This window comes from Ambystoma mexicanum, chromosome 9 (genome assembly GCF_040938575.1).
Source record: "Ambystoma mexicanum isolate Mex_15411 chromosome 9, UKY_AmexF1_1, whole genome shotgun sequence".
In the NCBI taxonomy this organism is placed as follows: Eukaryota; Metazoa; Chordata; class Amphibia; order Caudata; family Ambystomatidae; genus Ambystoma; species Ambystoma mexicanum.
In genome coordinates, this window is record NC_090931.1 from 1,321,670,021 (window position 1) to 1,321,689,091 (window position 19,071).

A 19,071-nucleotide genomic window follows, 5' to 3' on the forward strand; every position below is an offset into this window, starting at 1 on the left:
GGTATTGTATCTTGGTTTCACAGTTCAATCACTCATCTGCAGTTCAACTTTACTCACGTTGGTTATCACACGCGTTCCATACAATGTTGGTTCAAGCGTTCGCCATACAATGTTGCTGCTTGCTACCTTGGCTTCAACACAGACCGGTCTTTTATCGGTCTCCACAACTCACCGGCTGTGTTGATTTCACTGACGCTGCTATGTTGTTGAAGCCAAGGACAGTACTACGGCAGCTAGCAATTCTCTCCGCCTTGATTAACGATACGGGAGGGCTCGGGTACCTCCGACACACAATGCAGGATTCTTCAGCCTGTTTTCCTAGTGTTAAGTTTTCCAATCTCGAGGGCTCATGAAAGCAATGGTTCCTTGTCGAAAAGGTGAAGGGAACTTCCCTCCTTGCAATCCCCTTCTGTTTCACCGTCTTTCTCCTCTTTTTTAACTGCCATCTTGAAAGTGCTGTTTCCTCGTGTGCTTTGCTGTGCTCAGAGTGTGCTTTCATGCTCCGCCTTTTATCTGTGTGGTGCAATAATGTAATGTAATGGAAGGGGGGGTGAGGGGGGTGTGTGTGTGTCTGTGTCTGTGTGTGTCAGTTATTGCCTGACCTCGCCTGACGATTGTATTCCGTCAGCTATACTGCTCGGGTGTTAGTCTGTTTTCTCTCATAGCAGCTGTCTGTGAGAACGTGTTTGTGTTGTAAAAGAGGGATGGGGGTTTAAGTTCCTAAATATCGTACCTGGTAGGTTGGGGTAAAGGTGTTACAGGGAAGGGCATACTGCGTCTCTCCATCCGGTGTCCCGCTTCCACTCCCCAAAGACCCCTCATCCAGGTGATCCTCCCGCACTGGTCCACCCCAGGAACTGTCATCCCGGCCACCGGGATCACAGATCCCTGGCGACTAGTGGGTGAGACACTTTCTGGTTTCTCACATACCTCCCAGATCTGTCTTCCTTTTAGCATTGTCCTTTTACTTCTTCTCATTCCGTTTCATGTTTCAGGCTTCTCTGGCTCGTCCTGATGCATTGATCTCCTCTCCAGTTATCAGTCATATGGCTCCAGCTTTTGGAAGATATCTCATAGATCTGGTGACAGCATCTCCAGCATCCATTATTCATTGTGTGCTGCTGTCCTGGCTTCTCTGCTAGTTCCCTGCCACTGTTCCAGGCTTAGAAACCTCTCAAACAGCCATGGCTCTCTGGTAGAGCCTCGTACTTGGGTCGAGCAAGCCCAACTACAGAGCTCCTCTGCTCAAGGCACTCTCTGGGCATTACCAGAGAAAACATGAAGCTCTGGGTCACCTCTTCCAAGCCTCCACAGCTTCACCCGCCCTCTCACTCCTGCGTCGCATCCCCTTTTCAAGGCTTCACCCATTTGGTGGGTAGTTCTATGTCCCGTTTACTCGTCATTGGCTCCTCCTTATTCCCTAGCATTCTCATTCTCTGACAGCTAGTCACATGGTCTAAGGAGGGCAATTTATGAAACCTCAGGCCACCATTTTGGATGTTGTCATTTCTCTTTGAAGCTATTTCTTCAGAGGTTGGTGTTCTATTTTCCTGGTTTTCCAAACGTACCTGACACATTTACTCGTCCACCAGGGTCAGCATGCAACAGTCAAGTCCTTTTTTATCTGTATTTGTAATGCTAAAGAGAGGCACATAGGCACAGTATGTAACTTTTTCTTATAATGGATACCTTCCTCCCACAGATTTCTCCCAGTTTTGACTAACACCAACAGTAGGACAGATATCAATGCAGGAAAGAGTATGGGGAATAGAACTTACAACAGGAAATTCTGTAAATGCAAGCCCTCAAAATGTAAATCCTCTCCAGCCAGTTAATTCAGGCTCTACTAGAGTGGGTTTTAAACCAGAAGGAACCACTTCCTGAACAAGCTCATATCATGATTTAATGCAAAACATAATGTGCCTAAAGATAGTCTCTGATTGGGCACAGATGTACACTATACCTTTCTGCAACAATGAGCTCATTTCAAGGTTGCGTTTTCTATATGTCGTTTAGATCTCTGATGTCACCCTACCATAGGAACATTGAACTAAATAGATGTTGACATGAATATTTTGTTTTGCAGCATAATCAATACTGTGTGGATTAACAGAAATATCATTGGTGAAGAACCTACATTATTGCTTCACTAAGTATAATTACACTTAATATCTGGCTGAATGGTCACATTTCGTGATCCAAAGGCTAATGCTACTCTGAGGAAATTAAATAATTGCGTTTTCGGAGAAGGGAAAAGTGAACTTCTGTTATTGGCCAGCAAACTGTTAGTCAGTGCGTGGGAACCAGTGGTAGATTGAAGGCTGCTAACTGGCACGTAGATGTAAAATAAAAGGTACAAAAGCATTGACCGTCAATAGGCATTGAAATTAATACTGAAAATGTAAGTCTCATATCAAAATGGTATGCAGTCGTTTCAGATTGATTGATTTTTAAGTGACAATTTCATTCTTTTCATTATGAAGGTTCTGAGGTTTTTGCAAAAAAGAAAGAGTATCAGGGAAGCCTACGCGCCATGGACAGGACCACAAGACCTCACAGACGCCCAACGAATTGAACTGCAGCAGAAAGTTGACAATTACCTCACACTACATCCGGTATGCATATCGGTTTTACTACTCTTTAGTACAGTTTATATGTATCATTGTTAATCAGTTTACAAAAATAGAATAATTATGAAACATTTCTCTAAATTCAATCAATTGGGCCTTGAATGATTTGTGCCCATCTGTTTAAGGAAAGCACACGTTGTGTAAGGAAGAATTTGGGAAAAGACATTAACTTAACTATAAAGTACTCCACTTTTAGAAAGATTTCATGCACTGAGAAAGCGATTACGATAATAATGCTTGTTTGTAGCTGTGTTTTTTTTTAATAAATGGTATTATTTCAATTATTATTCACTGTAGGTGTCCCAAATGTCTGATGAAAGAAGTAAAGAGCTTCACCTTGAAGCCCAGCAGACACTAGGACAATACCTACTGCAGAGAAACCTCAAGCAAAAAGCTGAGCTGCGGAGAGAAGCCTTGCTGGCCCAGATCAATACAGATATTAAAATGTTATCAAGTAGGTAGAATTAATCTTTATTTTTGTGGTGAGATGGCTTAATGTGATCTATGTGATTCTTCCTCCTGCGCTTTATGTCAGCATCATTCTACCGGCAGATTCATGGGTTACTGCGCTGCCCAATGTATTCCAGTTGTCACCCTAAGGGGAATATTTGGTGCTTAGTCTCCTTATAGATGCGATGTCATTGGTTTATCTAGTGGCCCAAGATCACACATGCTACACCAGGGCTGGAAGAAGGTGTTGGAATGCTGGGGGGAATTAACTAGTTCATTAAAATGGAGTGTATGGCACAAGTCTAACAAAAGAATGAAGCATGTGAGGAAGGCAAGTAGTGTTGACACAGGACCAATAGACAACAGTATCGTTCATAACTATTTCTTGAACCGATAATTAACTCCAGTCTTGCTGATTGACAAACACCTCTCCCAATCCTCTTGTTCCTCTTCTTTCGAGCTTTCACATCTCTTGAGGGCAAGTCCCCTGATTCTCACTGAGGATAAGGGAACTGCCAATTCCTATCACTTGCCATCTCCCCCTTTAGAGTTCCTCCCTCATGAAAGCCACAGATAATAGGACTCAAGGGCTGTCCAAATACCTTAAACCTTTTCCTGCCTTAGGATTGTCAAGTAACCAAGCTCTCCTGAGCCTGTGCAAGTTATAATCACTCTGTCTTTTGAAAGCCCTGCAACGTTCTCTGGGTGGCTCTATGGTACAGGCTGTTCTCCTTGGATATTTTCCTTTTCCTCTGTTGAAGGTTGAAGAAGCTATGAAGAAGCTATGTTGTCTTCAGTTTTGCTTCTCTCGTCTTCGGTCATCACTCAGGTTAAGCTGCCATGGGTCTGGTGGTGTATCACCAGAATGGGCTCCACAAGAACCATTAAGGAGCCAGCCACTAAAGGTCTTGGGGTGGCTGACAGTGAGCTAGGTTCATACACTGGCTACGAAATGTCTGGCTTGACCCTTCCCCAACCCAAATCCCTGGACCTCGTTGTCACACTGTCATGAGCTTGCACCTTTGGGAGAAGGAACTCTTCTATCCTCTCTTTTAGTCTTGTTTCTTTCATATCCTGCTTCTCCACACTTAACCATTTGCTTGTGCCTCCAACCCACTTTCCATCACACTCCTTTGGACAGCATGTGATATCATTTGTCTATCTCTGTCATTTCCCCTTCCCTCCTCCTTTAGCTCTCTTCCAACCATCCCTAGCTTTTCATGGATGATCACCTACCCTCATGCTTCCTGTTTAAACCTTTCTCTTTCCGAACGCACTTTTCTCACTTGGGAAAGATGTATTTATGGGATCTGACGTATTACAGCGTGTATCTGCTTTGACCTGCTTCCATAAACTGCTTTCCCTTTCCTCCACCCTCAATCTCACATGTTCCTTTTCCATCTCTGTACGAACCTCATTTTGCTCTTTCCCAGCAAAACCCTCTGCTCTTTGATATTGACTTCCTCCAATCTTTAATTTTCCAATCCTCCACCTCTTACAGTCTCCTTTTCCTCCTTTGTTTTGCTCCTCCCCCTTTATTCTGGTCGCCTCTTCCTCCTATTTGGTGTTCTTCACCTCCCCTTTTCCTATTGTTGTCTCTTCCTCCTCCTCCTCCTCCTCTTAGTTGTTCTCCTTCACCACCTTGTGACTGTAAGGCACTGATTGACCCAATGAAATACATGCAATATGGGGCTTGTAGTCTAGGTTGGATACCTACTCATTCACTTCACTCGTTTCCAGGCAGATCAGCAACTCCCATGGTCCTCCACCTTCGGTTTGTGCTATAATTTAGACGCCACCCTGCACCTCACTGCACAAATCACGTGACCCACTTGTGAAGGCGGGATAGCCTTGCCTTCTGATCTTAGTCATCAATCGGGGGTTGTAAGGCTTATGGTAGGTGGTTTGTGCTTGCATGGTCTTGTGGCATGCAGGGGTCTCAGGATGAAAGTGCTGCTAAGCTATATTTCTCGTGCAGGGATCGCTGGGGGCTGGAGGGCCTTGCTATCTTTTGCGTGGGATGGTACTGCCAAGAAGCGCGCTGATCCCTTCTCATTACCTTGCTGTGTGCAGTCATCCCAGGGAGTGAGGGCCTGTAACTTCTGCAGAACAATGGAGAATTTCATGGACTCTGTCAGACCTGGTTAGGGTGGGGATGGTGTTCGCTCTCATGCAAGGGGTCTGCTGTCAGAGCCTGAAATACATCTGCCTAATACACGCTCTGGCTCGGCCCTGAATCTTTCTCTACAAGCACCCCCCACCCTTCTTCTCCCAGGATGGGCCCACTAGCATTTATTTCTCATTTGGTATCACCTTGGGGGGTAGGAAGACCTCTCTCCTTCCCAACATTCCCTACAGTAGTGAACGCCCCAATAAGTTCCCCAAGGGGCCCATGAGTCCTTCTATATTCTTCAGCATTCCTCCTGGATTTCTCTTCGTCTAATCTTTTAGCCTCCAAGCAGTGAGCCCTTAATTGGGACCTGTGCCCTACAAACATCTCGCAAGCTTTCCACAGACTGGACATATTCTTCTGGGGTACATGTCATGTAAATGCAATCCCCATCCCCAGCTAGATCAACCCAGTGTTCTCGAGGTCAGGTGGGGTTTTGGTGACCGTGCCTGGGGGATGTAATGGGTGATACATTTCTATCATGCAGGGTTGGTTTGGGTCATCAGTTTGGGTACCAATTTCTGTGGCCCTGAGAAGTGCTTTAGGTGTTAACCCATTTGAGACCATCATCATTGCGCTATTGGGCACTGCTTTGGCACAACATCGGAGACCCATCTGTCACATGCAGAAAATGACCAAGACGAAAACGATGACAGGCACCAGCATCTTCGCTATCGCCCCCCCCCATCCAGGATGGTGCCCAGGAAAACATTGTATCGAACCAATCATCATTTTGTATTCCAGCTTCTTTCTTCATGTGCCCTCCTAGGTTGTGTACGGCCCCTATTATCTGTGAGAGGGAGCTATTCTCTGCATCTTCGGGAGGCACGAATGTGCGACAGGAATCTCCTATCTTTTTGCACACGCCTCCTTCCATTGCCGTCAACAGGTCTAGGACGTACCTATTTTGCATTGTCATTAGTCTCTAGGCATGTAACTCCACCTTTGAGGTCGAACCCATGTCATTCGCCAGCTGGATCAGTTCCCACCTCAAGATTTGTAACCACTTGGCATTAGTTGTGGCTTGCACCCCTGGTAGTAGCAACAAGGCGAAAGAATGTCTCAGCTTTGCTGAAGATCCTGTATTCGTCCATTGTCTCATCCAGCAAGTTTGATGTCTTTGGACAGATAGTCTCTTCCTTTGCAAGTTCTCGCATTTTTCTTTCCCAGGGAGCATGCAAAATTCTTGTGGGCAGCAATGTGTTTCTTGTTTTCTCTTCAGTCATTGGGAGGTAGGTGTCACGATGCCCGCTCCCGGGGAGCCGGCTCAGGCCCTGCGTCCCCGAAAGCGGACATCCAGTCCCAGGGGAAGGTCCCAGCAACCCCTTATAGGGGCCCTTTGGACAGCGTCCTGGCGCCTATGGCGCCAGGCTCATAGAAAACGTCAGTCCTGGCGCCATAGGCGCCAGGCTCATTATGAAAGTGTTTGGGTACACTTACCTGATGCAGACCATGCTGTAGAACCCTGGCCTCCTTGAGGCCTGAAAGGAACTACTTTACCTGTGGGACTCATTTACCACCCGGGCGTGGTCGGGAAGGATACATACCTGATTGGAGGAAGGACACATTCTAGAAACTTCTTCCAAGGCTATTTAAACCACACCCGATCAGCCACACGTGCTTCGCGTTGTTCTGCATCTAGCAGCTGGACGCTCACCGTGTCTGCTCCTGCATCTTGACTTCTGCCACACCTGCCAGCATCCTGAATCACCTGTAAAAGAAGGGAACAAGAGAACAGAAGAAGGAAAAGGCCTCACCTGCTAAATCTGCATCCCAGAGACATTTCGCCGACAATCCTGAAAAGGAAGACATTTATTTTTAAAAGCACATCGCATCGATCGCTGCAGCGCCGCATTCTACTTACCTTTACAGGGCGCCTCCATGTTCAGCAGCGACCATCCGGATTCGCAGTCGCGCCCCCGCGCCTAGGGAGAAAAAGACAAGAACAAAGGTGAGAGAAAGAAGGGAAAAGGGAAGCTAAACTCCATGTCAAGACTTACCTTTTGGGTCATTCCCTTTTCATTTCGGGTCCGCGCCGCATCCAGGCATTTTCGGACCCCGGCCCCAAAGGGGAAAAAGACATCAGCGTTAATGAGTGAATGAAAAGACATTACCAAAACACTCATTAAAGACTTACCTGATTTCCACAAGGATTTCACCGCTCACCTCGGGTCGGTGCCTGTTCCCCGGCATTCCGTACCCTGGCCCCTATGGGGAAAAAGACACTAGCATTAGAACATTAATGCATGGCATTAATGCATTGGCACAAGGGGAACCACTTATAGAAAAACTTACCTGGAAGCCAAGCAAGTTTGGTTCTCACCCATCCGAAAATCCAGTGACGTAACTGGATACCAACGCGCCCCTGCATCAGAAGCAGGATGGAGAGCTCGTCCTTCCAGACCCTAAGGTGAGACGCTACGGGGAAGCACAGAAGGGTTTTGAGGAGGGTGAGAGGGGTAAGTGGGAGGCCGATTGCATTACCCTGCAGACAGTTAACCCCCTATTCTCACCTACAGAAGGATACTTCTGCGAGTCAGACAAGCCAGATCTGGGGCCCGGTCCAGTCCGTCTTCCGAACCCTGCGCATCACCTTAGACGAGGTCACAGCAGCGCGAACCAGGCCAGCGCCCCCGTGGGAGTCAGGTGAGCGTTACAGAACGCGAAGCCTTCCTACAAATTCCCACCCAGGCGCTATGGAAACTTCTGAGACTGATCAGTTGGCCCAATTACTGGGGGCATTACGGGCCGAAGTACATGCCGCTCGTCAAGAGACTAATGCCCTCAAGAGGGAATTAATAATATCAAAGGAAAGAACTGATGACCTGGCCAGACAGCTTTTGCAAGGTCAAGCTGGACAAACTCCTCTACCCTGTTCCGGAGGGAACCCCGCTCCTGTGGTTCCCAGTAACCCTGTGCAGATTAATCTACCTGGAAACATGCCGCTGGCCCCACCTGAACGCTTTGCTGGGGACCCCATACGATTCGCCGTATTCATGAATCAGTGTCGTTTGTACTTCCTATGCAGACTTGGGGCCTTCCCTAATGATCAGACTAAAGTAGCCTTTGTATTGTCATATCTCAGCGGCTGCGCTGCCGATTGGTCAGTTCCACTGGTTACTCAAGATGACCCGATTCTCCGTGATTTTCAAGGATTTCAAGCAAGCATGGAAAGGTTATTTGCTCGACACTCTCAGGGGCAGGCTCTGGATGACGAACTTCTGTCCCTGCGACAGGGCAATCAGGACCTCCTATCCTATATTGCAACCTTTAATAGACTAATTGTGGAAACGGGATGGCCAGAGGATAAAAGTCACGTTATTTTATCGAGGTCTACGCGGAGAACTTAAAGATGTCTTGGCCCAAGTTGTAAATCCGCCCCAAGAATGCACAGAATATATAGACTTAGTGGTCCAATTGGATCACAGACTTCAAAACAGAAAAACAGATCGGTCCAGGTTTGAGACCCGGGTGTTGGTCAAGACCCACGCTAACCCCAAGGGAGTTGATGTCTCTGAGCCTATGCAAATTGGAGGGGTTAAAGATCCCTTAACTCAAAAGGAACGTGAAAGGAGACGGCAGTTAAAATTATGTCTTTATTGTGGGAACTCTGGACACTTTCTACGAGATTGCCCGGCAAAACCGCCCCGAAAAGCGGAAGGAGCCGCTGATAAAAACCATGAAGACTGTTTCGGGAAACGACTCAGCCCGACAAGCGTAGGGGTCCGCTTGCCGAGCTTGAAAACTAACTCTCAGACCTCGCATTTCATTGTGCCAATGGTTCTCGTAGATCCAGAAAAGCCTAAGCGGTTGCATGCAATAAAGGCATACATCGATAGCGGGGCTATTGGAAACTATGTGGATCGTGAATTGGCCTCTAGGATTAACCTCCCTCTCCGTCCTAAAACCAGCAAAGAGGTCATCACCACAGTCGATGGAACTGAAATTGCCTCTGGACCGGTAACACATTCCACTACTGGGGTGACTCTTATTGGTCCTGACGGCCATCGGGAGGCAGTTGTGTTTGATGTAATCAAGGCTCCACAGTTTCAGGTTATTCTTAGAATTCCTTGGTTAGAGACACATAATCCTCGAATTGATTGGCGAGCTAAGAGAATAACCTTCCCGGATTGTGCACAAACATGCTACCCAGAAAACCTGAAGATTAATCTAGCATCTGTAAACTCTGCCTCCATGCAATTGCCTCCGGAATACCAGGACTTTCAGGACGTCTTCCAAAAGGAACAGGCCAACACGTTACCTCCTCACCGATCGTACGATTTCCAAATCGATCTGGTGCCCGGTGCACAACCCCCTTGTAGCAGGATTTATGCCCTTACCGAACCTGAGAACCTGCATTTGAGACAATATTTGTATCAATACCTCGCCAATGGTTTTATTCGCCCGTCAAAGTCCCCGGCATCCTCGGCTTTGTTCTTCGTGCCTAAAAAAGAAGGCGACCTTAGAACTTGTATCGATTACCGCGCATTGAACCAGATAACGGTTAAAAACCGTTATCCTCTGCCTCTGATTCCTGAACTCCTTGACCAGGTGAAGGACGCTTGCATATACACCAAGTTAGATCTTCGGGGGGCATATCATCTAGTGCGAGTAAAAGAAGTCGACGAATGGAAAACAGCCTTCCGTACAAAATATGGATTATTCGAATACCAGGTAATGCCTTTCGGGTTGTGCAATGCGCCTGCTGCCTTCCAATTCTTCGGGAACTCATCAATGTTTGTGTTGTCGTCTATATCGATGACATTCTAGTGTACTCCTCTTCGGAATCTGATCACAGAAAACACTTTAGGGCAGTTCTGGAAAAACTGCGCCAACACAAACTATTTGCTAAACTGGAGAAATGTGTTTTCCATACCACAGAAGTTGAGTTTCTCGGTTTCATCCTGACACCCAAAGGAGTCCGAATGGACTCAAGAAAAGTGGATGCCATCCTCAAATGGCCATCACCTAGCTCTGTAAAAGGGGTTCAAAGCATGCTCGGCTTTGCCAATTTCTATCGCAGGTTTATCCCGGAATTTTCACGCATAGTACAACCCATTACTGCACTCTTGAGGAAAAATAAACGTTTTGAATGGTCTGAAGAAGCCGAGCAGGCCTTCCAGGATTTAAAAGCTAAGTTTACCTCTGCACCTATATTGAAACACCCACGTCCAGATCTCCCGTATGTCGTCGAAACTGACGCATCCAGCCTAGCCATGGGAGCAGTTCTGTCTCAAAGAGATCCTGAAACCAACCAACTGCATCCCGTAGCATTTTGGTCCAGAAAATTCTCAGCACCAGAGATTAATTACGCAATCACTGACAAAGAACTGTTAGCCATAAAGTCCGCTTTTAAAGCCTGGCGGCATTACCTGCTTGGCGCTCGACATACCATCAGGGTGATCACTTATCACCGGAATTTACAGTATTTGAAAACCGCCAAGGCTCAGTCATCACGGCAGCTCCGATGGGCTTTGTTTTTCGCTGAATTTGATTTCGTGATTACCTATCGACCTGGCTGCAAGAACGGCAAAGCAGACGCCTTATCCCGAATTGGAATTGGAGAATCTGATACAAACTCAGAACCAGTACCAATAATTCCCGAACAGAGAATTCTAGGCATGACTTTGTTACAGACGCTTGAAGACATTCAAGTCAGAGTGAAACAACTCCTGGACCCTACAGCCCTACAGGATTGGATACAAAAGGGATCAGACTTTACCATAGATAACGGTTTACCTTATTACCAAGGACGCTTATTCCTGCCGCACAAGGATTTACACGAACTAGTTATTTCAGGTTATCATGATACATTAATAGAGGGACACCCCGGTATTGCCAAGACAATGGAAAAGGTGAAACGACAATTCTGGTGGCCCTCTTGGCGAAAAGATGTTAAATCTTTTGTGATGTCCTGTGGTGTTTGCGCCCAAAATAAAGGTGAAAAGACCAGCCGGTCTCCTTCAACCTCTAGACATACCGCCAGCACCCTGGCACACCCTATCAATGGATTTTATTACGGACTTGCCTCCTTGTTCGAGATACAATACCATTCTGGTAATTGTGGATTTGTTTTCCAAAATGGCCCACTTCATTCCTTTGAAAGGTTTACCTTCAGCTTCTGTCCTAGCCAAAGAATTCCTCGAAAATATTGTTCGGCTACATGGATTCCCATCTATACTAATCTCTGACCGGGGAAGCCAATTCATTTCCCACTTCTGGCGCAAATGTTGTCAAATGGCACAAATCGACGTAAGATTATCGACCAGTCACCACCCTGAGACCGATGGTCAGACCGAGAGGACAAATCAGACCCTTGAGCAGTACTTACGGTGTATGTTACAGCAATCTGAGAGCAACTGGAAAGACATTCTTTGGATAGCCGAATACGCATATAATAATTCGGTACACTCTGGAACTGGCCATAGTCCTTTTTATACCTTGTTTGGACATCACCCTCAAACCTCGACTCACCTCAGAACCTCGGAGTGCCCGCAGTAGAACATCTGCATTCTACCATTACCCGAGCCTTTAAAGAGGCAACCACGCATTTACAACAAGCCAAGAGAAAATACAAGGAGAACGCTGACCTACATCGGAGTGAAGCACCTCCGTATCAGATTGGGGATCAAGTGTGGTTAGCTACCAGACATTTACCACTCAAAGGGCCTCAAACTTTTAACCCAAAATATCTGGGACCTTTTTCTATTACGGCAATAATTAACCCAGTAGCGGTTAAACTTGATTTACCAGCTAATATGCGAATTCACCCTGTTTTTCATGTGTCACTTCTGAAACCAGTGGTCCCCGGAACCCGACTACTCAAACCTCCAGAACCTATTCAAATAGATGGGGAACCCGAATTCGAAGTGAAGAACATTTTAGATTCAAAAATGTTTAGGTCAAAGCTTTTCTACCTAATTGATTGGAAGGGGTACAGACCTCAGGAGAGGTCGTGGGAACCCAGTGACCATGTGCATGCACCTCGATTAGTCAGGAAATTCCACCGACTCTTCCCAAACAAACCAAAACCCCCGGAGGGAACAACCTTGGGAGGGGCCTTGGGGGGGAGTGCTGTCACGATGCCCGCTCCCGGGGAGCCGGCTCAGGCCCTGCGTCCCCGAAAGCGGACATCTAGTCCCAGGGGAAGGTCCCAGCAACCCCTTATAGGGGCCCTTTGGACAGCGTCCTGGCGCCTATGGCGCCAGGCTCATAGAAAACGTCAGTCCTGGCGCCATAGGCGCCAGGCTCATTATGAAAGTGTTTGGGTGCACTTACCTGATGCAGACCATGCTGCAGAACGACGGCCTCCTTGAGGCCTGAAAGGAACTACTTTACCTGTGGGACTCATTTATCACCCGGGCGTGGTCGGGGAAGGATACATACCTGATTGGAGGAAGGACACATTCTAGGAACTTCTTCCAAGGCTATTTAAACCACACCCGATCAGCCACACGTGCTTCGCGTTGTTCTGCATCTAGCAGCTGGACGCTCACCGTGTCTGCTCCTGCATCTTGACTTCTGCCACACCTGCCAGCATCCTGAATCACCTGTAAAGGAAGGGAACAAGAGAACAGAAGAAGGAAAAGGCCTCACCTGCTAAATCTGCATCCCAGAGACATTTCGCCGACAATCCTGAAAAGGAAGACATTTATTTTTAAAAGCACATCGCATCGATCGCTGCAGCGCCGCATTCTACTCACCTTTACAGGGCGCCTCCATGTTCAGCAGCGACCATCCGGATTCTCAGTCGCGCCCCCGCGCCTAGGGAGAAAAAGACAAGAACAAAGGTGAGAGAAAGAAGGGAAAAGGGAAGCTAAACTCCATGTCAAGACTTACCTGTTGGGTCATTCCCTTTTCATTTCGGGTCCGCGCCGCATCCAGGCATTTTCAGACCCCGGCCCCTAAGGGGAAAAAGACATCAGCGTTAATGAGTGAATGAAAAGACATTACCAAAACACTCATTAAAGACTTACCTGATTTCCACAAGGATTTCACCGCTCACCTCAGGTCGGTGCCTGTTCCCCGGCATTCCGTACCCCGGCCCCTATGGGGAAAAAGACACTAGCATTAGAACATTAATGCATGGACACAAGGGGAACCACTTATAGAAAAACTTACCTGGAAGCCAAGCAAGTTTGGTTCTCACCCATCCGAAAATCCAGTGACGTAACTGGATACCAACGCGCCCCTGCATCAGAAGCAGGATGGAGAGCTCGTCCTTCCAGACCCTAAGGTGAGACGCTACGGGGAAGCACAGAAGGGTTTTGAGGAGGGTGAGAGGGGTAAGTGGGAGGCCGATTGCATTACCCCGCAGACAGTTAACCCCCTATTCTCACCTACAGAAGGATACTTCTGCGAGTCAGACAAGCCAGATCTGGGGCCCGGTCCAGTCCGTCTTCCGAACCCTGCGCATCACCTTAGACGAGGTCACAGCAGCGCGAACCAGGCCAGCGCCCCCGTGGGAGTCAGGTGAGCGTTACAGTAGGTTGGTGCAAGGGCAGTTGGAGCCCCCCCCCCTTGCAAATGTTCTTCAGGAGTTACTAGTAGGGCTGAGTGCAGCGTAGCCAGCAAACTATAGCCCCTCCATGATGGCGGGAGGTGCAAGTACGCCTCTTGGCCACACACCCAGTAGCAATACATTACTGCTGTGGTGCCTTTCTTGTGGTTAAGAATGAGTAAATTCTTGCCACAGTGTTCATTGGCCACTACAAAAAAATTGTCCCAGCACTATAAAAACAAAGTTTGTATTTCTCTTCTCTGTGCACCTGCACTGGTTACTCCACTGTTTCAATCCATGTTAGCTTTGTGATCTGCTCAGTCAAGAGCGGTGCACATGTTGCTTCCACTCGGGCCAGAACTACTACTTCATATCCTCTGAGGTCCTCCTCCATGCAGCTGATTGTAGTCTCTTGCCACTTGTTTATATACTTTAGTCCTTGTATAGCCAGGTATGGTCTTCGCAGACATTGGATGCTTTTCAGGTTTTTTCTGCATTGTAGTTGGTCTGCGACAATTACTTCAAGACTTACATGGTGTGCCTGGAAAGTGCCTTTGAGCCTGCAAGATGTACTAAGCACTGGGCTTCTAAAATGGGTACTTCGGTTCGCACTAGGCCCTTGTGTGCCCTTGAGACATGAGGAATCAACAAACACACATAACAACTGCCATTCACTTTGCCTCTCCCCACCAAGCTCATGTCAGTATACCAACTATTGGACAATTCAGGGTGACGCACATCTTCTATGCCGTCGAGACAAAGCCTGTGGAAGGCATCATATTTTGCCTTTCACGCTTGTCTTTTTGTACATTTTTTTCTAGGTATGTACCTTCTAATAACACTGCTGACATTACCTGTGCTTGTGTTGTGAAAGGCATTGGGAAATAATCTCGAATACATCAAGGACCTTATAATATTTTCTAGCAATCCAGTGTGGGTGGTGTTACTATGTACAGTTTTGTTGCTGAAGAGGTGTGTGTTTATACTTAGTTCTATTGGGGTGTGAGTTTGTTCTATTATATACAGTTATGTTAATGTTATTCCTCCCACCCCCCCTTCTTTTATATATCCTCCTAATATAAAAGACGCTCCTAAATATATTCGTAAACCAAACCTAGACATGGCAAAAATGCCTGCTATAAAATCCATTGCACACATTTAGGAATACGAACACTTATACACACTACTACAACTATACTTTTTCTTAATATCTAGTGAGTCATTTGAGAGCGCTGGTTCCATGTTCTTCAGTGACGTGAAATGGAACAAATAATGCACACAAAAAGAACGAGTGGAAGGAAGAAGAGGGGAGGAAAAATTAATGCAAGAAAAAGGGAGAGAGAGGACGAGAGTGAGGCGAGAGAGAGAAAGAAGTATGACACAAGAGATGATGACAGAAAGAGTCTGGGGAGGCTCAAGAGAGTGCCTTCTGTGCAAATGTACTTTAAAAGCAGCAATATGGTAGTAGGACTGAAAATAAGGGTTGGCAGCACGGGCTGATGAACGAGGTAGATGAACGCTACCAGTAGTTTAGGGCGTTTTGATGATGCTTTACGAACGTCTGACGAGGTCTCCTGGAAGCAGCGGTTGGGTTGGTGAGGAGTCAGTCGTGGAGACAGCTCTGGCGCCTGGCACGTCTTCTGCTCGGGGTGGTGTTATCAATTGGGAAAGACCTTTTGTGGCATGAGTTAGGTCAGTGAACTCGTCGCCTAAAACGGCTGCTGTGCGTCTGATGCCCTTCTGATTGGGGACAAGAGTATATGCATTTGCCGGTCAGTGACCACCTAGTGGCGGGATAAATGGTGGTCTATGCTGGGCTATGTGCGCAGACTGAACAGTGCTAGGGGGTGGTAAATTGTACACATCCGGTGTCTGATGGCAAGTAATTTAGTGATCTCTTTGAACAATTAATTTAAAAAGTGTGTGCCATTATTGGATCTTAAGACGTCACACACTCCCCATCTGGAGGAAACGTTGTGGACTAGAAATTTGGTCACACATTTGGCATCCGGGTGTGCACAAGGTCTCACCTCCACCCATCGGGCAGACGACAACGATCAAGTATTGTGACCTGTTGCATCTCTCACCCATGTTCGTGTAGACAACTTGTAACTCACGGAATGGCCTAGAGGGGCCGGGTAACGTACCTCGTAGTGTGTGCAGTTTCATTCCTGTACTGAAACCTTGACATATGGTACATCGAACGGTCATGCTAGCTAAATGTTCCTGAAGGTTTGAAACAAAGCAATCCTCCTGGATGTCAGCAGCGATGTGGTGTTTGGAACTGTAGGAGGGGTGGTGTAATTGGTCAAATACAAATGTTAGCAACTCAGTAGGCATCACTGCCTTCCCAGAACATTCTTGTCTCCATAATAGATCAGTTGGTGATTGCTTGCACACTTGCTGTACCCATAGTTCCTTTTTATCTTCTGGGGCCTTTCCTTGTAAATCAGTGATCTGAGATGTGGACAAGGCATTGAATGGGGGCAGGCTGTTGTTCGGAGGCGGGTGTAGTGATCGCATATTCTGTGGTTGTGGGCACAGGGAGATATTTGCAGGTTTGGCCGCTGCCTCTGTGGCAGTGTTCCCGAGTGACACCTTGTCCCTGTTTTCAGTGTGGGTGGCGCACTTCACGACCGCCACCACAGGAGGTTGCGACAATGCAAAGATCATTCGGTCCAAAAGCGTGGCATGCTGCACTGGGGATCTGTCTGGCCTCCTGAAGCCCCTTCCCTTCCATCGTGAGAGACCGGCATGCACTGTTGTAGTGACGTACGCCGAATCTGAATAGATAGTCACGTGGCACCCCTGTGAAGCCTGCAGCACTTTAATGAGCGCAATGAGCTCTGCCGCTTGAGCTGAGTAGTGCATGGGCAATCTTTTTTGTATCAGTATTACTCCTACGTCCCGTCCCCTTTCCTCCATACTTATGGGACATCTCTCCGTCCTGTGGGATGGGACCGGAGCACTTTGTAAAAAGCATCCAAAATTTAGCAAAAATGTGTCCTTCCTCTCTTTCTTGTGCGGGGCCCAGCACGGGGCCATAACCCCGCCCACCTTGGCTCCGCCCCACGCATCGCCCATCAGTCCTTTTCTCTGCTCGTTCGGGTCTGGATGCACTTGCATCCATGGAAGATTTTCTTCCCTTTTTCCTCTCTGGCTCTCGCTAGCGATCGTGTACTAGTCTGTCTATGTCGTTCAAACTAGACTTTCCTGATTGCTCATCGTGTCACTGACGCTTCGCGAGGGTGGATCCCCATCCTCTTTGTTTAGAGTGTTTGGGTCCGGATCACCGTTGGGACTCCTGTTTTTACTGCGATGCCCTTTTGGTCCGGGCTCTTCAACGTCGGTTGGAGCGGTGGGAGGAGGTGTTCCGACGAACTCCCCCTTTGCATTTTCAAGCGTTTATCGACGAAAAGAAGAAGCGCCCGGTAAGTTCTTTACTTTTCAGAGCACCCCGGCCGGGAGACACCTTCCCGGGTTCTTCTCGTGCCGGGAGGGGCGTTGATCGCTCTGTCACCGGGGATTGCCCTGAGTGAGGTGCCCGTTGGGCCTAATTATTGTACTGGAGTTTTCTCCGAGGGGCTCCGTAAGGGGCCTGTGGATACCGGAGCATGCTCCAAAGCCCCTCCTGTGGGGGCTGCTTGTAGACCCAGTTCTACTGAGTCGTCGGGTACCGGAGCTTGTTCTGAGGCCTCTCTATCGGTGTCCCTCAAAAATAAGACTGGGGTGCGCCCCGAGGCCTTGGTTGGGCTTGGTGTTACCGAACGGATGTTCGAGGCCTGTGCTAGTAAGGCTGTTACCGGACCTGGGTCCGAGGTCCCTCGTACAGGGGCTAAAGTTACCAACATTTCTGAGAGACCTGGCAAGGCCTTATCAGTGAAGGTTGTTTCTCACTGCTCCCGCTCTTGCAGCAACACCAGATCTGTTGAGGGGGCAAAGAAGGAAAATTCTTCTTTTACCGGCAGTGCCGAGGTCCTTCCTGGGAAGGCTGATTTGGCGGTTGGTATGTCGCAGAAACATTCCAGGCCTCATAGTACCGGCTCTGCCGAGGTTCCTTTTGTTAAGGCTAAACTTAAGACCCCTGATCCATCGACGGGGACCCCTGCCTCACTTCCTCACGTGCTGCAGTTCCCCTCAGGTAATGACAAAATGGCAGCCACGACCGCAGCGGCCATTTTGGGTGCTACTCCTACAACTACGCCATCGGCCTCAGGTGTAGGACTCGGCTCTGGGGGTGAACCGAGAGTTCCTTGTGCGCCTCCTTTTCGGCCAGTCTATGACTGGAATGCTCGGATGCCCCTTCCACACAATGTTTCGTTGCCTGTGGGGTCGGCACCTTTGAATTTTGTGGATACTTCGGGAGATGGACCGGTGTGGCAACCTTCCCCGTTACGTCCCTGGAATTATCCTCCTCATAAGAGGCCTCCTCCGGTTTCAAAACAGTCCTCAGAGGAAGCCTTTTTCGGCAGATTTCAGACACTTATGCGTATCGACCCCATGAGGGAATATTTCAAAGGGCTTTTCAGAGAAATATGTCCACCTGTGCCTCTGGCTCCACCCGTTCCGCCAGTGGTTCCACCGGCACCCCCTTTACTTACGGTGCCTTCTCCTACTCTTCCGCCTTTACCTCCATTGTCCCCCATGGACAAGGCAGCGCCTGACACGGCTCAGCAGTATCCTGGCCTGTTGGATGACGCGCAGGGCGATGAGGACAACGAGGACCTGCTCTGCTCTATTAGAGCTTTTCATGACCGGGTACTGGACATGATGTGCTTCTTGGATGTGGCGTGCTTTCTGGGGCGTTCACCCTGTCTCCTTTGGAGCGTACCGGCCTGTTCTTGCAGAAGGACGTTCTGGCCGAGGTCCGCAGGGTCTGGGAAAGCCACACTCTGGACTTTTCGTCAATAAGAAAATTGACGCGCGATACAGGCTGCATTCTTCGGAAGAGGTGGCCCGGTTGTCTTGTCTGCGCCCCTCCTCCACAGTGGTGGCTGCGGCCACTTTACAGTCCAGGCCTGCAGCATCCTCTTCTATGATGGCTAATCAGGTTCTGGGAAAGGAGGATGAACTCCTCGACTCCCTTGGGAGGAAGATTTTCGCCAACTCGGCCTTGCAGCTACAGCAGACCAATGCCGAACTGGTGTTAGCGGGGGCTAATATGCGGATGTGGAAAGGTCTGTCGGAGTTTGAGGAGTTCATCCTGGTCGAGAAGCTGGAAGACTTTAAAGCGTGATTATCCGACGCCAGGGTCTTGGCCCAGGATCTCCTGGAGGCTGCGGCTCATCACATAGACACCTCGGCTCAGGGCCTTATGCTGG

At 48.2% G+C, this 19,071-nt stretch overlaps 1 protein-coding gene across 1 annotated transcript in view; it reads left to right on the forward strand.

Annotated features, from left to right (window-relative positions):
• Window positions 1-19,071, forward strand: part of IQCB1 (IQ motif containing B1) — a 786,328-nt gene that overhangs the window by 716,504 nt on the left and 50,753 nt on the right. Inside the window, exons 12-13 of the mRNA XM_069616694.1 lie at window positions 2,484-2,615; window positions 2,928-3,084. Of these exons, the coding sequence (XP_069472795.1) occupies window positions 2,484-2,615; window positions 2,928-3,084 (289 nt within the window). The remainder of the gene's footprint in view (window positions 1-2,483; window positions 2,616-2,927; window positions 3,085-19,071) is intronic.